The sequence below is a fragment of the Chelonoidis abingdonii genome, chromosome 2 (genome assembly GCF_003597395.2).
Source record: "Chelonoidis abingdonii isolate Lonesome George chromosome 2, CheloAbing_2.0, whole genome shotgun sequence".
Lineage (NCBI taxonomy): Eukaryota > Metazoa > Chordata > Testudines > Testudinidae > Chelonoidis > Chelonoidis abingdonii.
In genome coordinates this window covers 179,055,619-179,080,175 of record NC_133770.1, presented here as the reverse complement: position 1 = coordinate 179,080,175, position 24,557 = coordinate 179,055,619, and the positions used below count along the sequence as shown (strand labels likewise).

General features: G+C 41.3%; 1 protein-coding gene across 3 annotated transcripts in view; it reads right to left on the bottom strand.

The window, feature by feature from the left end:
- Positions 1-24,557, bottom strand: part of FARS2 (phenylalanyl-tRNA synthetase 2, mitochondrial) — a 407,483-nt gene that overhangs the window by 116,622 nt on the left and 266,304 nt on the right. For all 3 annotated transcript variants that reach the window (XM_075062831.1, XM_075062829.1, XM_075062830.1), the window contains one exon: positions 19,992-20,143. In XM_075062831.1, the coding sequence (XP_074918932.1) occupies positions 19,992-20,143 (152 nt within the window). The remainder of the gene's footprint in view (positions 1-19,991; positions 20,144-24,557) is intronic.

Below are 24,557 nucleotides of genomic sequence, written 5' to 3'. Positions count from 1 at the left end.
AAAGGTTTCCATTCACCTTTCAAATATAATCTATGCCATTTAATCTTCTTCAATAGGTGCTACTATATCACTGAACAGCAGGCTGCGAAGAGAGGTGAAGGGGGAGGATGGAGACACCTACTCACAGTTGTGACACCTATTGATCTTGAGAACACAGACATAACAGCTGTATATAGCATATTTGGACTATGCAGTTCATCCATCATTTACTCCTCAGTCTAATCTCCAACCATATTGCCATTACCCAGGTCCCATCAAGCTGCACTAAATTAATCTTTCCACAGAAGCCTATGGGGCATGACTTGCTCCTCCTTGCCTGCCCAGGACCACGGACATCTCTACCCTGATGGCTTTTTGAAGACATCCTGAATGTTCTCATAAACAACATTTCTCTTTGCCTCTGTACCCACTAGACAAGGTGGACAGCCAGAATACAGGAAACTGCTAACTGCAAATCAGCTGTGTTTCTAGTCACCCCCTTCTCTGCCACCTTCTTTTCATCCTCTTGCCTTTCTACCTTTACCACAGGCTGCCTCCTGATTGAATTCAGACAGACATTGGGAACCATTATCAAACACAATAGACCACAATGAACAATATGCTCTTGGCTTGAAAAAAACAAACAATCTCAAGTCACTGTGTCCTCATTGTTTCTCAATTAAAGGACTGCAAAGTAGATTTAAACACTCATTGTGTCTCTGCAGCAATTGCTTTTAATGCAATCAGGTTTTAGAGATACATTTTTTAAAGGTCAAACAGCTAATTTCAAATAGGAGAGCGGGGAAAAAAACCAGCTAAGCCACCTGCAGGAGAGGCGCCCTTATGCCAAAGCGCTGGCACAAAATCCCTCTGACTAATGTATAAAAATTAAGGGCTATATTGTGTCCTGCTCAGCACAGGTGTGCAAGATGGGATCTCATGCAAGTGCAGGCATCACTGCAGTTGGGGAGTAGAGCCACAGCTTCCTATTTTTGCCACTGCTGGTGCTAGTTATCAAAGGGGACAAGGTGAATTTGGAGCCGTGGCTCCACCCCTCTTCTGCTCAGCCAGCACACTGGGAGAGTGAACACAGCATACCCATGTCAAGGGCAGAGCTACTAGGGTGCTTTGCTTCCTGGGAGGAAGTCTGGCTCCTGCTGCTGTGCAGCCTCTATGCACTTTATCCAGTGCTCCTCCACCCCAAAGCACCATGCATGCTTCAAAAACTCTTTATAGTCCAGAGGAGCAAAGCTGTGCATGCGTGTTTATACTTCTCCGAACTATGTATCTCTGTCTGCCTATATATCAGAAATCATGTTTATTTACTTCAAATACGAATCTCAATTATAGCACCAAATTATTCTGAGGGGGTAACAACAAAGATACTGCTTTCAGTCCAACATGGATTTATTTCAAAGCAGTTTTCAACATGCTCTAAGCAGCAGAATTGTAAAACACAAGGCTGGCTGCCAAGACCAAGCTCTGCTGCAGCTGAGCAGGCAGCAGTTCAACATAAACAAAAATAATTGAAAATGAAAACCAAGAAAGGGATGAGGGGGCTAGACAGAAGCAGCAGCTGAAGCCAAGACTTAAAAAAAAGAGAAGAGGGTTTTCCAGGGGGAAGTATGGCTTTTTTTTTTTAAAAAATCCTCCTAAATATGCTTCTACCAGTGATTCCAGAAATCTGCATGGCCAGCAACAGATTTTGAATGTGACTGTAATCTGAATAAACTATTGTAATGAGTTAGAAACTGGCTAAAAGACTTCAGAGAATAAGAGGTCAGTTTTCAACATGGCCATAGGTACCCAAAGGATCAGTAGCAGAACTGGAATTTCTTAATATATTTATTAATTTTTTTTTAAATTGACATTGAAAGAACATTTAGGTTGCGAAGTTAAACACTCAAAAGCTAGGAAATGCTATTTTACACTTGGAACCTTACTTCTATCCTCTAGTGCTTTGGTTTTCAAACTGGGGGTCATGCAATGTAAGGCACTGGGTTGCGGTGGCTCTGGTCAGCACTGCCAACCGGGTCGTTAAAAGTCCCATCAGCGGTGCTGCCTGACTAAGGCAGGCTAGTCCCTACCTGTTCCAACACCGTGCTGCACCCCGGAAGCAGCCAGCAGCAGGTGCTGCTCCTAGGCAGTGGGGCCATGGGGATCCACGTGCTGCCTCCGCCTCGAATTGGTGGCTAAGTAAAGGGCAGATACATACTATAGCAACTACATTTCATCTGTAGTTCCTCATTATGTGTAAAACCTAATGGCTTAGACCAGAAGCTACTGTAATGCAATTATTCATAAGTACTACTACTTTATACTACTGAGCAAATAGCAGTGTGCCCCTCTTGACTAACAAATGTATTTTTATGACTATTATATTTCTTAGTGTGGTAGCAAGGAAGGCCAGGATGCCACAAGAGAAATGACTGAATTAGTGCAGACAGATTAGGTTTTAGGAGGAAAGAAAATATTTAGGATATAATCCAAAACTTATTGAAGTCAGTGGAAAGACTCCCACTGATTTCAGTGGCCTTTGGATGAAGTTCTTGGTGCTTGATCCTGCATTTCCTACACACAAATTCCACTGAAATCAACAGGAGGTTTGAGTGCCACTGAATGCAGGATGGGCCTTTAGACAACTACAATCATTATCGTAACACCTTAATTTAACTGACATGGTAGTATCAGTAAGTAAAACACAACTTTATTTTGTGTATCACTTTTCCTACAACACTGATGAAATGCTTTGGACAGCTCAATAATACATGCACACAACAGCACAAAGAACAGTTATAATTATTTCATATCATCACAAACACAAAGCTGAACATTTTGATATGCAATATTCACAAAGGTACTGGAAAGATTTGAGAGTTTGGACAAACTCTCCAGAATACTGCACGGCTACACAGTCCTTAATTTTGGAATTGTGTCCAGAGATGTATGGAGAGAGTGTTAAGTCATTGTCTGGAATTACTAAGGACAAAGCATCCTTAAAGCTTTCTCAACAATGCAGGTGAAGTGAACGGAGATCTAACTTCTTTAAGAGAGTTGCTCCTACAGTTGTATTGTCATAGTGGATTTGAGGGGAAGTGGAAAACAAGGATCTGAATGGCAATATAACTAGATGAAAATGACCATCAACAGGAAAGATGGTAAAGACTGTTATCCAGCTTTACGCCGTGTATATCCATAGGAGTTACACCAGTGTAAGACTGGGGGAAGGCAGTGGAAAAGCAGGTCACAACCTGTATGTCTAAAGAAAGAAATGATTGAAAGAGAATCTTATTTCTCACATTTGCTCAAAGTTCTCCTGTCAGGTTATAGAACGCTGGCACTGATTAGTTTAATACAGACCTACAGGAGCGTGTGTGGGGACAAGTGGCACAGATGAAGAATAAGAAATCTGACAATCTAACATCTTGTGGGAAGGTTATAGCAGGAGAATAAATCAGACTGAAATTTCTTTATTCTTTTTCCAAAGGAAGTTCACAACAACAAAGATATTAAATACTGCACTTAATCCAGGGTGGAAGTTCCCAAACTCTTTATTAATAGGAAGAAGCCCAACTGGTGATGATCAACTTCAAATGTCATGAAAAATCATGGATATGTTGAGAATTGGAGGAAACTGTTGAGACAAATGAATATACTAGAATGGTGGCTCAACAAGAGTGACAGGTAATGTGTGCTTTTATTTTTTAATTAAAATCTCTCCGGCACAGCTTAAATGGCACAGCATCTTAGCTCACCTGATAATTTCCCCCTATGATTGTGCTTCAACAAATTAGTTCTTAAAATTGTTGAATAAGGAAGTTACAGCACTCTGCTATAAGTAAACTATGCAAACACAGTTGGGTCATCAAACATATGTTTCTTCTGAATTGTTTAATAACAGTTCATCCATTTGATCCTCTGATCAGCAGAGACTACTGGATGGCTTTTAGCACATACCCTTCAAACTTGGAACAATTTTACTGATTTGGCTGTACTCACTTTGTTTGTTTTCATATATAGTCTGAGCATTCAACCTTATTCTTGTTATGCTTCTTTCCTAAATGTGCTTCTTTTTATGTATAATAATAAAATAAAATAATAATAAATAAATAATACAGTAATAATAAACGGCTATAGTGTGCTATATATATCAGCATCCTCTCAACTAACAGAATTAACTAGTTAAGTACATCTGATTTCATTGTATATGTTAAAACTGATATTATATCTTGTAATTAGAATCCCAACAAAAACAAAACAAAACAAACAATAATAAAACAATAGTAAGGTATATCTAGTTTAGATTTGTAAGTACTTCAAACTGTTATATGATAATGCATTGGGTATTAGAGATAAAATAAAATAGGTGAGATGAAAGTAGAACTGTTTATATGTTGAATGTAACAAAAGAATATTGATAATGCATTTTCTAATGGCAAATTATGTTTCTGAGAAGTTATTTATGAGTCCCCAAAATATACCATCTCTGGGAGGCATGAATTAGCAGTATCTGGGGTGAGACTGATATATATGAACTCCAATACAACTTACAACTGTGATGGATGCTGTACAAAAGCCCACATTGATAGTACGATAAGAAAATTATCCCAAACCATTTCTTCAGCTTTGTGACAGAATTTTAACCTGAGGTTTCCAGAAGCCCTGGAAAGCCCAACTAGCCCCTCAACAACCCAGTGCTTTGTATTACAAAACTGCCGCTTCTGAGCGGGGCTGAATTGCTCAGGAGATTAGTAATGGGATATAGAGCCTTTCACGGCTGTGTAGGTTACCAGTCCAAATGCAATCCGCTGTCGTAGTGACTAAAATTGTTATCTAATAGTCTATGAGAAATTAGTTTCATGGTCTCATCCAGTTCCAAGTAGACCAAGGTCTAAATCACAAAAAACAATTACAAGTGACAGTCTTCTTGTAGAACTCAGGCCAGAGACTGCATGGGCAAAAAGGCACACCCCCAACCTAGTGATGAGTTGCCATAATCTTAACAATCGGTTCCCTATAAAACGTTCTGATTTAAGGGATGTTCCACAGTATATATTTTGTGTACCTTTCTCCATAGCTTTCTTCCCCTCTCCCCCCACTTCCCTCTCCTCCACTCCTCCTCTGCCCCCTGCAGGTCCCAGTGCCCCCACGGGTACCAGAGCCATGGAGGAGGAATGCCCCGGGTGCAGCAGGCATGGGGGCCCTTGGGTGGCTGGGGCGGGTTCTTTGGGGTCTGCTTGGGGCTCTGAGAACTGCAACAGGCAGCTTGTTTGCAGAAAGTGACCTAGATGGAAAGTGCAGATACTTGGACGGCTGCAACCATTTGCAAACTCCATAGCTAGTTGCTGCCAGCCAGCCCCAGACGGCTGCAGGGCACAGCACTGCCAAGTGCTACAGGGGCATAGGCTGCTCCATTTGGCTTACCCAGGATAGGTAAGGGTGACCAGATGGCAAATGTGAAAAATCGGGACGGGGTAGGGAGTAATAGGAGCCTATATAAGAAAAAGACCCAAAAATAGGGAATGTCCCTATAAAAATGGGACATCTGGTCACCCTAACCTGGGGTCACAGACCCTGCCCCAATAGCCACCTCTTGCCTTACCAGATGCCGCTGCAGGAGAGATCTGAACCCACCCAGAGGCAGAACTGGGGGCTGACTCTCCCCTGGAGGATAGAAGGAGTTCCCCCTTCCCCAAACACCCTGTCCTGGGCCCACCCTTCCTTCCTGCCCTCATCACACAGGTTTTTCCAGGAGCTGCAGCAAAGTCTAGAGTCGGTGGAAAGTCTAAGTCCCCTTCGGAGGTTTATAAATTACAGCTCAGCAAACAATCTGCTGGCTGCCAGGAGCCCAAGGAAGCCAACCCAAGGTACGACAGCTACACAACCCCTTCACTGCACAACAGGCCCCATCTATACCACACTCAACAAAGAATCTGTTGTGCTGCAAGAACCCTGTGCAGGCCCAGCAGAGCATACAGCACCCCCAGCAACACAACCACAACACACTGTACACAGTCCTCCTCCCATACACACCATAAGTGACCTGAACTGCACAACCCCAAGCATTATACATCCGTTCCCAGCGCACAACCCCCAGCCCTCACACCCACCACTGTGCAGACCTTCTCCCAGCCGCACAACTCCCCTGCTACACAGCCGCCCCGCAACACACAACTCTGTCTGCACACACTATACACTTGTCCCCACTACACAACATTCTGCGCGCGGGGAGGGGGGAGGCGGGGGGGAACGACACACCCGAGTTCTTTGCCCACCCGCTTGGCCCTTTAACAACTGGTTCTACACCAGCATGTAATTTTAACAACCAGTTCTTGCGAACTGGTGGGAACTGGCTCCAGCTCACCACTGCCCCAACCCCAGAGTAACTTCCTGCCAAATTTTAAGTCCTTGCTCGAAAGCATGGAGGAACTAGAGCTTCTCAGTGAAATGATTCCCAGAAATTTATTTTTTAACATGGGCAAAATGTGTCTTTCCCTAAGCTCATTGTGAGAAATGGCTGCGCCATTTTAGTTGCAACTTAAATCTGCCCACAGCAGACATCCAGCATAGAAAATCTTAGCTTGCACAATTAAAGTTTGGCAAAGTTCTAAGCAACTGAAAACATGGTCTTATAATGAGAAGTGTTGGGCAACCTTAAAGATAGGAGCTGCCACCTGAGCCACCTATAAAGAGCTCTTATCTAAATACCACCACCAAAGAGAAGATTTTTATATATATTTTCATTAGCTTTAAAATACTGATAACTTGAAGCCTGTCAAGTGGGCTGTGCTCTCACAGCCAGGCAAGGTGAAGCCTAATCAGTACTTGAATGGCAAACAAGAAAGGAAGAAACCAGGATGTACTGCTGATGGTTTAAGAGTTTGTACTGTACTCTACCTTTTGAGTTAATACTGAACCAATGCCCTGGGCTAACATTACGGGCTCTGAGCTGCAGGAAATGCAGTCTCAGATAAGACAATACCAAGGTCCTGAGCGTATGTATTAATGAAACATCCTGTGGCAATTTTTTCTTTTGTTTTTAAAAATAATTAACAGGAGAGAGGAGATTACAATGATCTGAAAAAATTTTAATATGGTTACATCAAACTACTGAAATCATATTATAAATACAAATACTATCAATAGATATTAAATCCCATATGAGACTTCACATAAAACTACTATTACAGGACTGTTCATCTGAGATTTTAAAGTGATTTACAGCCATATCATCAGCTACATTTTACAAACAGAAAGTCTTAATATTTATGTAAGGTTACACAGCCAGTCACATGCAGAACTTGGAATAAAACTAAGATTCTCAACACGCTCTGTGCTGGAAAAGCAGAAGCTTCTGGAAAAATTGTAGTTTGGTAAATTAGCCTTTGGACTAATAACCTACCTAAAATCCTATCTGTAATTTCTATATTATTACACATTTCCTTCTTCTATGTGTTAAGCAAATAGCATATTCTATCCCAGAAGAGTCTAAGTTCAGTGATGGATGCAGGTATCCTTGTATGTAGTATAGATATTTGTTGCATTTGCAAGGCACTTTGAGGTGCTTTTGGATGAAAGGTATGACTATAGAGATAAACACCTACATCTAAATTATAGAGTAAAAATAACATATGTAAATTATTGTTCTCTTAATAATCATCGGATACCCCTGATTTTTTTAATATATTTTGGCCAAGATTTGCAAAAGCGATGAGTGATCTTTGGTGCCTTCAGTTTTCACTACTCAAGTTGACACACCTGAAAAGGGCCTAATTTTCACAGGAGTGGAGCATCACACTTCTAAGACTCAGATTCCTTTAACGTGTCAAGTTGCCCCGCCCCCCAAAATCATTTGTCATTCTTGAAAATATTGGCTCATGTTTTAAATGCAACATTTATAAAAGGAAAAAAAGTTACTCAGAACTGTACCTCCTTTCTCTGTTATCATCTGCATTTGCAGATTTTACTTTTTTTGATCATTCAGTTTTTAGAATCCAGCCCCAGTTTGAAAAATCCAACATGAGAAACAGTGCAGAATTACTCTAGACCTCTGATGCCAATTTCCTTGCAGACTGACTGATGGGAAAGACAATATGTAATCAACCAATCAGAAAAGAAAGACACAAATCTCTCTTCCCACTCTCAACATTCTGACAGACAGCATACAAATAATAATTCTTAATGGCTTGCCATCAAAGTCTGCAGTTTCCGTCAAACCACTGTATTCAGATCCATTTTGAGTCAGGCTATGTTCTGTTATGCAATCCAGGGCTCTTCTGAGAGTACACAACAAAAGACACTTTTCACTATTAGAAAAAAGTTAGTGTTAACAGGCTTCAGTAGGAGTCCCATCATTCTTCTTTGGTTGGAGGCTGGGAGTTAAGACATGATAACTTGTGGGAAGACTGGTACAGAAGAAAGGAAAAAAGATAAAGAGGAAACCACAGGATTCCATTATGGGGGAAAAAAACCAAACAAAACACCTGAAGTGTGATATATCACCAGTGATATTCCATTAAAAATGTAATCACCCTTCATGGGTAACAAGAACAGAAGAAACCTTAAGCCAGATGGAAGAACATGTGGACTCATTTATTCAGGCAAATGCAGAATATTGCTCTGTTATATAGAAAAAGGATAGCCAGAATCACACCGAATCTTTGTAAGAAGTCACAGCTGGAGAGTTTCATCTTTTTTTCACTATGTTATCCGGAAGTCAGTCCTTAACAATCAATCCTCAGACACATCCCAGAAACCTTTGCAAGAGTTCCCAAAGCACTTCACAGGAATTAGTACTGTGATTCATGGGATACTTTGAGCGTGCAATGGGCTGGTGAAAAGTGGCTAAACAAATCAGCTACAAGGGACAGAAGAAGGCTCCAGCCTCCAGACAGTTGCAGGTGAGTGGCCCTCCTTGTGGTCCACAGGCTGAGATCTAGTGTGCTACAGAATCTCCCCAAAGAGCTATCTCCCATAGCACACAACTGTAGGCGTTATGGGAGTCTGAGAAGCATTATAGTGGACATGAATATGTTTGTGAAAAAATAAACTAGCAAAAGCCTTTGTAAGCAGATTCAGTGAGACAACACCCCTTGATAGTGTTACATCCAAAGCCATAAAGATGGAAACTCATTACATGCCATAGAGAATGGGAGGAGTAAGGAAACATTTTTCTGTCCGGTTTTGGATCTTTGTCCATAACTTTTTTATTTTTTAAAGTTAGCAGGATCAACTGCTCTGTACAGCTTCCATTCTGCCCTTAAATTAAGTCTCCTGTTTAATGCATAACGCACTTGTTTTGCCTTATATTAATTTAGCTCTGTGAAGTGGCTCAGATACTTAGCAATACCTACTTTAAACCCCAAAGGTCTCAAGTTCTTGTTAAGTATATATTGAGAAAAATTCTACCCTTCCATATGGGAGCTGCATGGCGAGACAGGAATGAGGTGGTAGTACTGGTGTCAGACACTTCTCTGTCACAAAAATCATTCTACTCATGCAAGGAACAAGGATTCCAGTCAGAGAACCACAGTACATTACCAAGTAAATCTTTCACAAGGAGCACAGCAGTCTTTTGCTCCTGCATACCGTTTATCACAGTGTGACAGATATGACAATATCCTGGGCAAACCTTATGGAGTTAAGTTAAACCTTATTGAATTGCATTTAATACTTTAATATTGAAAATGTTTGTGTACTATTGTGTGATTCTATAGAGCTTCTTTAGCAGAAAGACAGAACTCATGCAATCTCTTATTAGGAACTTTTCAGATCTTTGGGGACAGTGCATGTGTGTTGTGCATTCCTAAGAATATTTAGAGGAATACAAATGACCCACTTCAAATTCGTCCTTTTGAAGCTACACCCTGGGAAGAGAAACCAATTGTATACCGATTACCCACTCCTGAGAACTCGAGTTCAAAGACCTCTGAACTGTGTAAATGATCGACTAAACTTCTCATGAGTGTTCTTGTTCTGAGCAAAGAATATTTTTAATAAGTTTTCTCTGTAGTCCTTTTACTTTAATAATCAAATATACTTGCTTAGAAGAATGGTGTGGTAGCTTAACTATGGGCATTGACGCTGCTGTGAGTCTCTGAAGATAAAGCAAGCAGGTCTGCTTAGGCAGTTTGTCTGTGTCTAGGAATAAAACAGCCAAGACAGGAAGCTTTTAGCATGGTGATACCTGGCCAGAAGGGAGAGAGACAAGTCTCCACCCAAGAAAGGCAATGGCTAGGGAACTGGAAGCCTGTGACTGTGTGCCCTTGCTGAATCACTAAAGGAAAATACAGGTGCAGTTGCCCTGAATTTCGACCTACAGTATATGTTATTGCCAGCTGGAGTTCTGGGCTTCTGGTCTTACCTGCAGACCACGCTCCCTTGGAGCTGTGAAGTGCCAGCTGACATTGTAGCCAGGCACTTCTTAGACGGTCTTGAGGCTAGGAATAGACCCTATAATGCTATTTATATGGGAGGGAAGGGGAGACAGTCCCGATGCCCCTCTTCACCCCTTACTGTAACTTCACAGAAGAGGGATGAATCTAGCACTAAATAATTAATTCTGCCCTTCATCTCTGATGGCTCCAGAACTAATTTTTGTAAGAAAAAAACTCTCTATGGCTAGGAAGGATTTTTCAAAAGTTGATTCACTGCAATAAACAGCTGAAAGGTTAATTATCTCTATGCTGGAAAATGTTAACATTTAGACCAAGGAAACATGTTCTCGTAATTTCAGAACAAATAAATGTAAGCATTCCTGGAAGAGATCACAATGTTTTCAACTTGTTTGTTTTGTACTTGGTGGATATTCTATACTAACAATCAATTTGTTTAAAGTTACCGGTCTACGAAAATGATTACCAAGTCCTGATCACCCTCATCTCCCGATGGCTAATGGGATTCAGGGCACTGACCACCCTTTAGGACCTGTATGTTACAGAGATGGACCTGAGCTGCAAAGTTTGCATTTGGATCAAGACTTCTCTAAAGATAAAAACTCCTCTAAAATTTAGGTATCTCTAAGACAGTACGTTAATGTTAACATTACTGTCTGTGTTAGCCGTTTGCAATTGATCCATGTTCGTAACTGTCTATTATTTACATTAGGCATAACACCTAAAAGCATGGCAAAGTACATTTTAAGTAATTTTGAGGGTGAAGGAAAATTGTGTATTTATACTTTTATACCAAAAATCTGAATAGAAAGACTACAGCTCACCAAAAAAATAAATAAATGAAATAAAATAAAAAAAGCAGTTTCAAAATATACAACCAGCATAAGCTGGAAGTAAATGTAGAGAGAAGAAACAGATGTCCATTTTATACCTTTTCTTTTAGTGTACTAATGTAATGAAAAATTACTTTTTTCTAAGCAAATACCAAATAGCAGCTATATAAAGACTAACTTATCAACCTAATTCTTTGCATTTACTTAACACCATTACAAGTGAGTATCTTAAAGCACTTTACAAACATGAATTAAGATATTATCATACTCATTTTGCAGATAGGGAAAAATAAAGAGACGTTAAGTGACTTGTCCAAAGCTCCACACAGCAAGTGTGTACTTCTAGTCCCAGATCTACTCAGAAAACTATCAGAGGTAGCATGTAGTAGTAGGGATGAATAGTGAGATGGTTCAAAATTAGTTAGGGTTTTCAAAACTAGGGAGGACTAAAGTACTCCAGGACCTCACAAAACATAGTAATGGTCAGATTCAGTTCAGCATTGCCAAGTGCAAGGTAATGCTGTGACCCAAGAATCTCTTGGTGTCACTGGCAGAGGGCATAAGGGTTACAAGGGATCCCTGGCTCTGGTATTTACATTGTAACTCATTAAAGAATGTCATGTAAGATTTTTACTTAAAGCCTGTGTCACGTTGGGCATCACAATCTTTGCAAAATCTGTGTGCAGATGATAATTTCCTATACATCTCCTTAAATATGTCTTTAGGGCCCTGTAGTTAAAGGCTAGTCATCCAGAGGTAATATGTCTTAAGACCATTTCCAGAAGGCCAGAGGTGGGAGACTCCTATCTACCTGGTTTAACGTTCTGTCTCTTACAACAGAAGTCTATTTGTGTACTCAGTCAAATGCCAATGAAGAGATTATGGGGACTTCAAGAGAAGAAATAAACAGGAAGAGGTGAACAGCAGGGGAGGGACCCCTGTTTTCAGGTAAGGGTATAATATATCTGTGGGTGCAGAAAGACGCCCTGGCATCCTTCATCTGCGGGAGACAAGCTGCCAGCAGGTTTGGTCTCATGAAAGAAGGATGTCAGCCATCCTGGTTGAAAAATGCTGCAAGAAGAACTTTGGGTAGGCAGCATCTTTTGAGAAAAGAGGGCATCTTGTTTGTTAAATTTAAGCTCTAGAATGTGTTATGATATTATTTCATACGTAACTCTGTCTCCATTAGTCCTACTTGCTATCACATGAATCTCTGTTCTTTGATAAATAAATGCATTCTTATTTTCACTATAAACATATATAAGTGCTGTGTGTTAAGCGGAACTAAGATCTATTCTATAGACAGGATATTGTACCAGATGGTGTCTTGGTATACTCTGGTATGACAATTTCTATTTCTGTATTTTTAAATCCATACAATACCTACACTATCATAGGCTTCGTTTTTTACTGGATAATCTTCCCAGTGGACTTCAGTGTGTCCTTCTGGGCCACTATAGTCATCTAAATATGAACTATAGTTATATGTACCAACTGTGAAAATGAATATTAATCCAGTAGATTATTACAATAGCTATTATGATCTATAGTGTAAATATGCTTTTAGACAGTTTTTAAGTGGTGGATAATTGATATTGTATATTTCAGCTCTTCTGGTCTTTTGACTGCTAGCCCAATTGCTGGGGATGGTTTTGAAGTAAATCGAGTCTCAACCCAGGCAGAATATTTTACGGCTGAGTTTTAAAGCTGAACTGATAGAAGTAGAGGGATGAGCCTCACTAGTTTGAGATTTTACTAACTGCACATATTTTGGGGTTCTCAAATCTATTTGAAGTTCACGCATATTGCCCCTATAATTTAAATCCATGCTTCCCCTCCCACACAAGGACAATTCAATTTTTTTTAAAAAAGTGATTTTCTAGCTAAAGAGATATCTGTTCTATAAATCTGAGATAGAACTCAACATTCTAGGTTAGTACAAAGTGGGTGACCTGTATATGACATATATAATGCCTACTTGTAGTTATTTATTACTTAATTAGATTTCTTTTCTCACCCTCACAGTCTAAAGATTTCAATCTTGTCTCCTCTGTGAACCAGTTTCACTTTGTTTCTCCGCACATGGATTTTATTCTCTACCACCATTCTGCTCTTTCTTCCCAATTTGCAATCTTTTCTACAGCAAGCAGAGTGCATACCCTATAGCAGGGGTCGGCAACCTCTGGCACGCGGCTCGCCAGGGTAAGCACCCTGGCAGGTTGGGCCAGTTTGTTTACCTGCTGCGTCCGCAGGTTCGGCCGATTGCAGCTCCCACTGGCTGCGGTTCACCGCTCCAGGCCAATGGGGGGTGCAGGAAGTGGTGCAGGCCGAGGGATGTGCTGGCTGCGGCTTCCTGCCACCCCCATTGGCCAGGGACAGCAAAACGCGGCCAGTGGGAGCCGCGGCTGGCCGAACCTGCGGAAGCAGCAGATAAACAAACTGGCCCAACGCGCCAGGGTGCTTACCCTGGTGAGCCACATGCCAGAGGTTGGCAATCCCTGCCCTATAGTGTTGGAGTCAGAGTTTCAATTTCAAACCCACGATATTCCCATATGTAAAAAACAAAGCAAACTGAGGACTTGTCCTCACTAGGGGGTAAGTCCACCTAAGTTACAGCACATTTGTCAGGGCTTCGTACTTCCTCTAACCAGAAAAATCACCTTGTGTGCTTGTATCCTTTACTGGAATTGCTGCCTCACAAGACGGGCAATACTTAAAGCCAGGAGACTCCAACTTCTCTGATCAGAGAAGAAAAAATACAAAAAGTACAACTTCCAAAAGGCTGTCGGTTTACCAGCCAATGATAAACTACCTAACTGATGCTAATACACACACAATTATTCACAGCTAAGGAAAACAGAAGATGCGGACACTGAGGAGTTCGGTTTTGCAGCCATGGGTGGTGAGAAGGAACTGAGTGGCAGTTGGGTCTGCTCTTCTCTTTACATCCTCGGTCACAGGGGCGTAAGGATGCCCAGGACACAAACATAACCTGAAAGGACACTGCTAGCCAAAAGACACTGATCTTTGGCATATGCATGCCAAGAGTGGAATGCCAATGGATGAGTGCTCCAAGAACCATCTTCATTACTAGCTTTTCTTTTGGGTCATTTTGAGGGCTATGAGACAAAAGCGAAACATGGAGAGCTTCTCATTCACTGAAGAAAGTAAGTTGTGCTATTTTGTGTGGAAGGAAGGGGAGAGGAGAAATGGGGCCTTTGCCGGCTTTTACAAACCACTGTGTAATCCTCAGAGGCTTGCTCGATTACCAGGGTTGATGAAAAGGGCTAGAAGCCAGCCAATAGTCTTCAAAAGACCCTGATATAAATTATTAATTTAATGCAGAAATATTAGTCTTCCGTTTATATGACCAAAGAAATGAAAAGCTCCAGAGCACTAAAGCACACAGCTCATTAAAAGGAGGCCTCTATCCTCTGACAGCTCTTGTCAAGCAGTCTCTGCTCTTCTGGTGATCTTTCCAGAGAAACCACTGGGACTCTGCCAGGTCAGCCGTTAAAGGTAATCTCAGAGAATTCCTCAGCAAACTGTAATGTACTCAGGATGAAGAACAAGGAGTTCAGGGACTGAACTAATTGTGTTTTAATTTGTGTAATACTAGCAGCAAATAGAGTTTCAGTGTTATACCATTGTAATTCACCTCTTGCAGAAGCAAAACTAAAACACAACAGAAAAACACCCCTGATAAAGAACCAAGCTCTAAAAGTATTTCTGTATGCATTGCTTGTCCTGTATTTTTTGTAGGGGGAGGAGGCAGGCGAAAGGAAGCACAGTATGGCAAGAAAAGAGAAAATAAGGGGATGTACCATAGATTGGCTTTTATGCAATCTAATCAGGAGGAATGGGAGCAATGTGACAGACTGTGGTAGAAGATGGGATCTGTTGACTTCTCCCTACACCACTACAAATCTGCCCCCTTTATCAATTAATATGGCAGGCAAAGAGGGGTGGAGAAAGGATCAGACAAGGCCATCTGATTATTCTATATCCAGGACATTTTGAAAGGGTGGTAGTTCCTATTTTAGTATTTATACCAGGGGTGGGCAAATTTTTTGGCTTGAGGGCCACATCTCGGTATGGAAATTGTATGAAGGGCTGGCTGGGGCAGGGGATTGGGGCGCACAGGGAGGATGAGGGCTCCAGCTGGGTGTGCACACTCTGGGGTGGGGCTGGGGATGAGGGGTTTGGAGTGCAGGAGAGTGCTATGGGCTGGTATCAAAGGGTTTGGAGGGCGATCAGGGGTGCAGGATCTGGGCGGTGTTTACTTGAAACAGCGGCCTGTCCCCCCTCCAGAGGCGGGACCACACCGCTCTGCACACTGCCCCATCCACAGGTACCGCCCCCGCAACTCCCATAGGCTGGGAACCAGGGCCAATGGGAGCTGCAGAACCGGTGTTTGGGGTGGGGGCAGCGTGCAGAGTCCCCTGGCTGCTCTTGCTTCTGGGAGCTGCGTGGAGCACAGCGAGGCAAGCCCCCGACCCTGCCCCCCGGCTGGAACACCGGAGCGGGAAAAGCTCCCAACCGCGCTCCCTGGCGGAAGCTTGAGGGCTGGATTAAAAGGTCCAACAGGCTGGATGCGGCCTGTAGGCTGTAGTTTGCCCACCCCGATTTACACATTTACAAATGTACAACTGTCTCCAGAAAGTACATTAAGAAATTCATTCAAAGACAGGAACAACCTTCCTTCACCACTCCCTTGCCGTCTTTTTAACACTACATGTGAAAGGCAGCAAAAGAAATTTTCCTGCTTATTCTTTCCCATACTGCCTTTTCAGAGTATTTTTAATTGTTCTGATTAAAATTTACTTTGTTAAGTACCACTGAGAACACAGTTCATTTCTGGTTTCCAGTTTTATATATTTCTTTCACGTAACAGGACCTGAAGAAGAGCTTGGTATAAGCTCAAAAGCTTGTCTCTCACCAACAGAAGTTGGTTCAATAAAAGATATTACCTCACCCACCTAGTCTCCATGTAACAGGGTCGTAACCATGTCATTCTGCAGTGCCTTGCCTTGATTTCCCTACTTGGACTCCTCAAAAAATCCAGATCACAGTCAAAAGGTAATTAAGACCACTCCCTTTCTGGGATCCAATGTATTTAGTTGTCACACAGGTCGGCAATCTAGGCATCAACCCTAGTTCACTCTCTTTAGGTAGGGAGTCCCCAGGCTTCCTTCCCAGAGCTGGGTCTCAGTTCTTATACTCTTTGCAAGCCCCAAACTCCCATAGTGTCAAGGTCCTCCCTGCACGAGCCTCTCTCACACTCTGCAGTTTCCTGAGCTTCATCCCTGTAAGGCCCAATGCTTCTCAAACCCTGAGCCTGCAGCAGATATCTCCATACTATCAACCAGCAGCAGCTATAACTAGCACATGCTCCACTATCCACAACACTATGTGGGCAAAGAGTATGGCAAGTCCTGCCTCCAGGGCTCTGAGAGACAGCAGTCTCATGGCTCCTGATTGGCTCCCTGCCCTATATAAATGCAAAGGGCATTCCAGGAATTGTCCAGGCAACAGCCCATATCTCCTGTAGCTGCCCTGACCATTCCTGCTCCCTGTTCTTGAACCCTCGTCTTCGCCCTCAGCTTGATTTGGACCTCGTCTCTTGACCCACACACTGAAACCTGAACTGGACTCTGATCCTTGGTATTGACCCCGGCCTGGAACTTGACTGCAAACTCCTCTGCTACTCTAAGCCTCAGGTTTGATCCTTCTCTGACCCTTGATCCCAACTGCCCTTGCTAGGATCCTGACAATTCCCTCTCTGAAGCTTCTTGAGAATCTTGTAGGGGAATCACCTGATCCCTGCTCAGGTGTGTCTATTTAGTAGCTAGGGAAGGCTGGCTCTGCGGCTTCTAGCCCTTAAAGGGGAAAGTCACCCTGTTACACTCCGTACCTTACTACTAATCTCACAGGGAGAATTTTTGTGTCAAACTTAAAATTGGGGCCCATATCCTGTACTGGAAAAATTTATCCACAAGCGATTAAACAAACTCTTCAGAACACATGATTCCATGGTGTCCTGAACCATTATGGAGTATGCAAAGGGGCTGGGCTGAGATGTGTTGCTCAGACGGGAAAGTGCATGCAAAGGTGGCTTTAACCAGAGAAGTACAGAGACTCTGGACTTCTGGGTTCAATTCTAGGTTCTGAAGGGAAGTGTGTTCTAGAGGTACCGATCTTTCTGCCCCAGTGGCCACAACCTGCCACCAGCCTCTTCTCCACCTATCCACCCCTGCCATCAGTCAGGCCAATAGGATGTTCATACCCATTCCTCCCAAGACAGATCACTTGTACTAGGAGCTGCTACAATGGCTATATGTCACCGGAGGAGGGATAGCTCAGTGGCTTGAACATTGGCCTGCTAAACGCAGGGTTGGGAGTTCAATCCTTGAGGGGGCCATTTAGAGATCTGGGACAAAAATCTGTGTGGGAATTGGTCCTGCTTCGAGCAGGAGGTTGGACTCAATGATCTCCTGAGGTCCCTTCCAACTCTGATATCCTATGACTTCCCTGTTCAGATGCAGTCCTCCAGAGGTGGCTATGCTGGTGCACTTTCCACACTGTATTGGAGCCAACGTATTTAGCAACACTAAATATGACACAATAACATATGTGAAACAATATTCACAATGAATAGTTTTGCAAGCAATCCATTGAATAGACAAATATGTTCACATAAGCTATTACTCAAGTAATTTTGAATTGCAAATAAATTCATAAAAATCTAAATGTGCTACAGATAATTTACAAGCAGAAAAAGGATGGGGAAGGCTCTGATCCAATTAAACAGGACAAGGTGGGACCAGCACCCATGGGGGGGGAAAGGACACCTTATCCAGGAACCTGCAGCCTTCACATGATCTCTGTAGCATCACCATCAAAGCTCCTACACCCTAGCATGCAAGAGTTCTACAGGGCAATAGGCGGGGAGGTCCTGAGACAAAGACAGCTGGGCCATGACTAGGCCATGGTGCCTGAAGTGAGGGAACATGCTGGGTGAGGGGACTACCGCAGCCTCAAGACAGAGGACTCTTCCATCCCCCAGCCTCTGTAGAGACCTTAGCTCACCCCCTGCATCATGATGGGAGTTCAGAATTTTGCCCAAAGAGGATGGTTAGCAACAAAGGCAGTACCACATTTTTAATCACAGTATCCTGAGAAGATGGCAACCAACACAAAATCTGTCAACGGAACAGACATTTTACCTAGAGTAAAAACACAGAATTAGCATATAGGAAATTAGACTAGTTCTGGACAGGTCTTTCCCATTTTTACATAATTTTCTGATGCTTCTTTTATTGTAACAACATTGATATGAAGACTGGCAATTAAAATGCGTTTTCAGCAACATCAGTGTGCCTAGTTTTCAGGTCTATGCATTGTCTTGTGATACCTGACAATACAGTGCTGCCCAAGTGGCAATAAAAAGAAAAAGCTGTGTGTGGCTGCAACAAACTTATTCTTCACCATCTCCATAGTTAATAATCCTATTTCTCTTTATGGTGAGGTGCACTCATTATCTGATCATAGCCTACATTGTTCTCCTGGACATTTGACTTTTCAGTTTAGAGGTATTAATTGAAAATCCTGTTCACAGCAGGAGACATCACTTAAATGTTAGGAACGCTTAGGGACTAGAAATGCAGAGATTTTAGATGACTCCATAAATTCAAGTGGCACATCCATTTCTTTGCATAAATGAAATTCTGTTTCATACAACGCCAAGCCCGCTTAAAGAAAATGCCAACAACCAACCAAAACTTATTCACCTGTTGAACCATAATAACTACCAGGCCTGAAAAATAATTGATCCATCCAGCATACAATGTACAACAAATTCAAGAGAACAATGGTGTCAAATGTCTGATTGTGGTAGGAAAAACCTGCAGGATCCAGGGCATAAACTGATTATCAGCTAGGTTTAGGTCAGAAATTTCCCTTCACCCCTGAGATAATATTGCACAATTAGATTCACAGCCCCATCAACCTACAAGAACAAAAAAGACCGAAAATAAATTATTTTTAAAACCTAATTTTTAAAATGGTTTCAGCTAATAACATTTTACCTCTTACCCTCCTTGAAAGGGCATACGGTAGTTTAAACTGTGTGATGGATGATCTCAAAAATAGTTTTATCTGCAACATCTGACATTTGTCACGTTAGAGATAACAGACTATATTAGATGGACCACTCTTTTTTCCAGTATGATAATTTCTGTGCTCCTATTCTAACAAGAAGGAATTCTGATGCCTGGAAGTGTGAATTGTTCCAGTTACATGACTGGCTAATAGAAAAGAGAGCAAAATCTAATCTCCCTCCTCCCACACGCTAAATATAAACAACATTCTTACATGACCCAATACTATTCTTGTGATGCACATTCAGGATACATGTGTGGACCAGACCACAAGAAAGGAAGGAAGGAAGAAACAAACAAATAGCAGTCATGATTCAATAGTCTAGGACTAGGATGGGGATGTTGTGGGTGAGGTACACTAGCAGATCTATATGGGAAGTTGGTTTTCAGCCAGCACTATCCCTCCTTAGCATAAATTCAACATCCATGCAAAACTTTAAAAGGAAAATAAAGCTTTTATAAAATAAAACCCATTTTTGAAAACAGTGCTGTAGGAAACATTTTGGAGCTATGAAAATGTAAATGTACAGCCACTGTAATAACCAAGCACGTTTTTATACATTTTTCTAGATAACACATATCATCATCTGACAATGGGGAAGAAATATTTCAAGAGCTTTACTTACTTGGGATGTGTGAATTCGTCAATGAGGGCAACCTTTTCCACCAAGTCTCCTCCAATGGTTCGGACTAAATCATAGAAGTCATTTTCAGAGTATTTCTCAGAGGGCAGCCAAAAGGAGATGTCATTTATCAAAGGAGGATATTTGCTGAGAGGCTAAAAAATAAAATATATATATACACACATCTATATAAATGTTTGATTTGGATAAAGATACTTAAAATTCTATTTTATGCTTGTAATAACATGTAAACTAAGCTTTCATAGAGTTAATTCCTTCAAATTTAGAAAACTTTGTGTCCTGTTTTTAGAAGCACAAACTGAATTGTCAAGCAGCTAAAGTGCAGTTCTAAGCTGAAAAGCTAATCTCTCAAAATGGTGTTGTGGGGTGCCAGTGTTCACTGTCTCAGGGCCTCCTTTGCTCAGTTCACAAGTTAACTGTTTCTTAACAGTTTCTTCCAGCTGCCATTTCCACAAACATATTCAACCTTAATTCCTTCTTGCACATCACCACTAGTAACCAAGGCTCTGTAAGGCAAACAATGCAGGTACACTGTGCAACCCTTCCCTATCTTTAATGAGATTGAACAGGCGTACTCAAAAAATAAAATATGGCTCTGCAGTTAGAATAAACATTAATTCTGCTAATTACTTGTGAGCAGGAATAGAATTCATCTGTCTCTTTCCTAGATGTGTTGGTTCTCCAGGGCTAACAGCTCTAGGTCTAACTACATAAGAACAGGTGTACCTACTTAAGAGTAGTAAGAACTTATTTTTGTCACTTTAGTCAAAGTTTATGACCTTTAAACACATAGATGGAGCAGATTTGTTCAATAAGAAGAGGCCATTTCATCATAGTAATTTTCAAGGTAGAATCAGTTTAAAGATTTACACAGTTCTTTTCACATAGTAAAAAGATGCTTATCACATTCATGCATAATATTTCCATGTAGTTTATTTTACCATGTTTATCTCATTTATCTTTGGTAATGTTTATGTTTATCTTCTGCAATGTCCAATTTAATGCTAAAATGGTCTGATTTACAGTTCTTGGTGATTCTTATTTGTAGACAAAGCAAAGAACATGTTTAGACTAAAAAAATGGGGGTATCAGTCAAATTTCCTCTATTGGTTTTAGTTACAATAAAAGCCTTAAGATTAAAAACATACAGACTATTTTTAAGATAATTAATATTTTCATAATCATTACAATATGTTCTCTAAGCATGCAGTGGTAAATGTGTCACCTTTGCTGTTAGGGTGACCAGATGAGAGGAAGAAAATATTGGCAGGGGAGGTGTTTGCTGGTGGAGCAAAAAACAAAAACAAAACAGTGCTGCTGGCAGAGCGAAATATCAGGACAAATTGTGTCACGACCAAAGATCAGTCGGGACATGGGACAAACATCTAAATATTGAGACGGTCCCGATTTTATCGTGACCTCTGGTCACCCTATTTGCTGTAGACTAGAAGACCCTGTCTCGTGATCTAAGTAGTCAAGAGAGCATGCCCTGATATTGTCAAGATCACAGAGGGAGGAGAGGGAGGTACAAAATTAGGCCAACGTTTACATGCACTGGACTTTTAAGGCCCAAGCCAAAGCCCACTGAAGTCAACAGGCTTTGGATCTGGCCCTTAATGAGATTTTTTTCTTTAAGTAAATCCTTATTTTGAACAAAAACTGGAACCAGACAGCAGTATGGTCTTACTTTCTATGCTTAACTTTCTAATTATTTGTATTACCATAGCACTTAGGAGCCCCAGTCACAGACAGGATCCCATTGCGTTAGGTGATGTACAAACACAGAACAAAAAGACAGTCCTTGCCCAAGGGACTTACAATCTAAGCATAGGACAAGAGACAACAAATGTATACAGATAGAGGACTGCAAATAAACAGTGAGACGATACTGGTCAGCATGGTAAGTAGCGGTCTCTGTATACTAGCAGACTAACTGTTAAGTTTAATGTCGGAATCAAGCAAAGGAGATTTTTGAGGATGAATTCAAAGGCGGATAATGAGGTAGCTTCACCGCTGTTTGCACGGAGCGCTTCTAAAACATCTCAGGCAACACGTGAGAAAGCACAAAGCTGTTTGTTTGAAAATGTAACAAATGGGCAGTGGAGGCTACCATCACAAGGTGATGGGAGCCAAGCATCTTATTTCTTGCCTTCCCAGGATGTTGCATCTTAATTAAGTACATGTATACAGGATCTTTGCGTACTACAAGAGTAAATTGCTTTTCTTATTTTGTTTATACAAATTCAACAATTCGTATGTAGACATTGGTCCGTACAGTACATTGTCTCAATAAAAAATGTGTTCTCTGATTGGGAATGTTTTATGATAGAACAGTGAAATCCTAAGTGAATACCTGATAGAGCAATCAACCTGTTAGTAGGACAAATTTACAGTGCCCAGGTTTATACAAATCCTGTTATGTACAGTATAAACCTTTCAATGAATATCTGATAAGGAATATAGTGCAAGTTTTAAATTAATAACCCCTGTGAATCAAACTGTGAATCACAAATGATTATCCAACTTGTTACATGAATAAACTTGTCAAACAAATTCATCTCCTGTACACCAATTTCAAAACTCCACACAATAAGGCCATCATACAGGAGCTCTTGAGACAATACCAACTCTAAATGAATAAAAGGAAGACACCACAGCCAGAGCTGTGAATGTTGGAGACCCCTAGACTTACTGTGTTAATACAAAGTTAACAAACATTATGTTGTTAAAGATACCAATGTGATAGGACTCCTGTTTTAATATATTTCTCTTTCACCCCGCAAGTTACATTACATTACATTCTCCACTACCACAGAACCCTAGCAACTTATTGAACTAATTTCAAAGTATTTAGGGACTAATTCAAAACCCATTGAAGTCACAACTCTGTATCAGGTCCTTCACTTTGAAACAAGCAGGAGACTTGCCTGGAATAAATACGAACACAATCTGCAGCTAATCCAGATGGTAGCTATGTATTTCACTCTTAGAAGTATGATGTTAAATAGCGATACTGCAAAAAATACATATAAATGCCATTCGTTAATGCCCTGAATCTGAAAGGTGCTGAGCACCCCCAAGTCACGCTCAAGTCTTTTGCCGTTGATTTCAGTGGAAGCAGGATTGGACTATTAATATGGAGCACTACTATTCCCAGCTACACTCAGACCTACAAGGCCAGATCCTTCAAAAACACTTGAGAGTAACCTTACTCATGTGAGTAATGCTGCCAAACTCAATGAGACTACATACATAGTAAAGCTACTCATGGACATAAACATTTACAGGATCTGCATTACCAAGTCTCCAGGACAGGACAACTAAATGTATCCTAAATGTATCCTTGGAGAATTAATCAACCCATGAAATCACTGCCTTAGACTAACAAATGTATTATTATTTTTTTAAACAGCACTGGAAAGAGTAATAGCCTTTTATCTCCAAACAGACAAATGTAGTTTAAACACTATCAGATAGTGAACAGATACCTCAACGCTCCTGAATATTTTGGTAAAACAGATACCTCAACGCTACCTAATATTTTACTCAGACTTACAATATAGAAAACTCCTGTATGTTCAAAGATAAAGGGCAACAGTCTTACAGTCTTGTCACTTTTTGCCACCTGACTGCAGTCAATGGCACTGGATAGGTATGAAGTAAGTGCCCAATTTGGTTCCAAATGTGGACTACCTAGTTCAAAAGTGCAATTGGTTGAACAGTTGCAAAACTAGATGGCAGGCCACTATCCCCACCCACAAATGGTGGACGGTCCTAGATTTTTGAACTGGGAATCTAAAATTAGGCTCTTAAATCCCTATTTAGACACCTAAGTAAGTAATCTGAATTTCAAAAGTGCTGAGCGCCCAGCAATTCCCAATAGCATCAATAGGCCCTGTTGCATCCAGATGCGCAGGTTCATTAGCTGAGATACCACAGAATCTCAAATCCCTGTTATTTTATGAGACTGTGGTTTTTGTGTGTGTGACTTAGCACAAAACCCTGAACTGGCTGGCAAATGGGTGGTTTCCTTTACTCCCCAAATACATGAGAAGAGGCCATCTAACCTGTTTTCCCTTTTACCTCCCCTCCCCCCAGTCCTTCAAGACCCAGGTGAGGAACACAAATGAGCTTCACACCTCTTGAAAATGCTAGAGGGGAGTCATTCTTCCTCTTGCAAAAAGGCAACAAAATAAGCAGAGCTTTTCCTAAACCCAACATTCCTTCCGTTTTCAGGTTCGAGGCAAACAATAGCCCCAAACTCCCTTTCCTCAAGGTTTAATAGAAATTGTCAGTTGTCTCGGTGGTTTTATCTGCAAACTCCTTGATGCTGCTGCTTGACTGTTTGCTTCTTCCTCCTCCCTTTATATACTGCAGGCAGGTTTCCTCAGAAGCCAATGGGCTCCACTAGCTTCTGAGCTAAGCCCTGCTTGCTAACCCTTGCCTCTAAGGCCAGGTCTACACTGCGACTTTAAATCGGTTTAATGGCCGATATACCGATTTAACGCTGTATCCGTTCACACGATGTCGTCATTAATATCGAGTTAA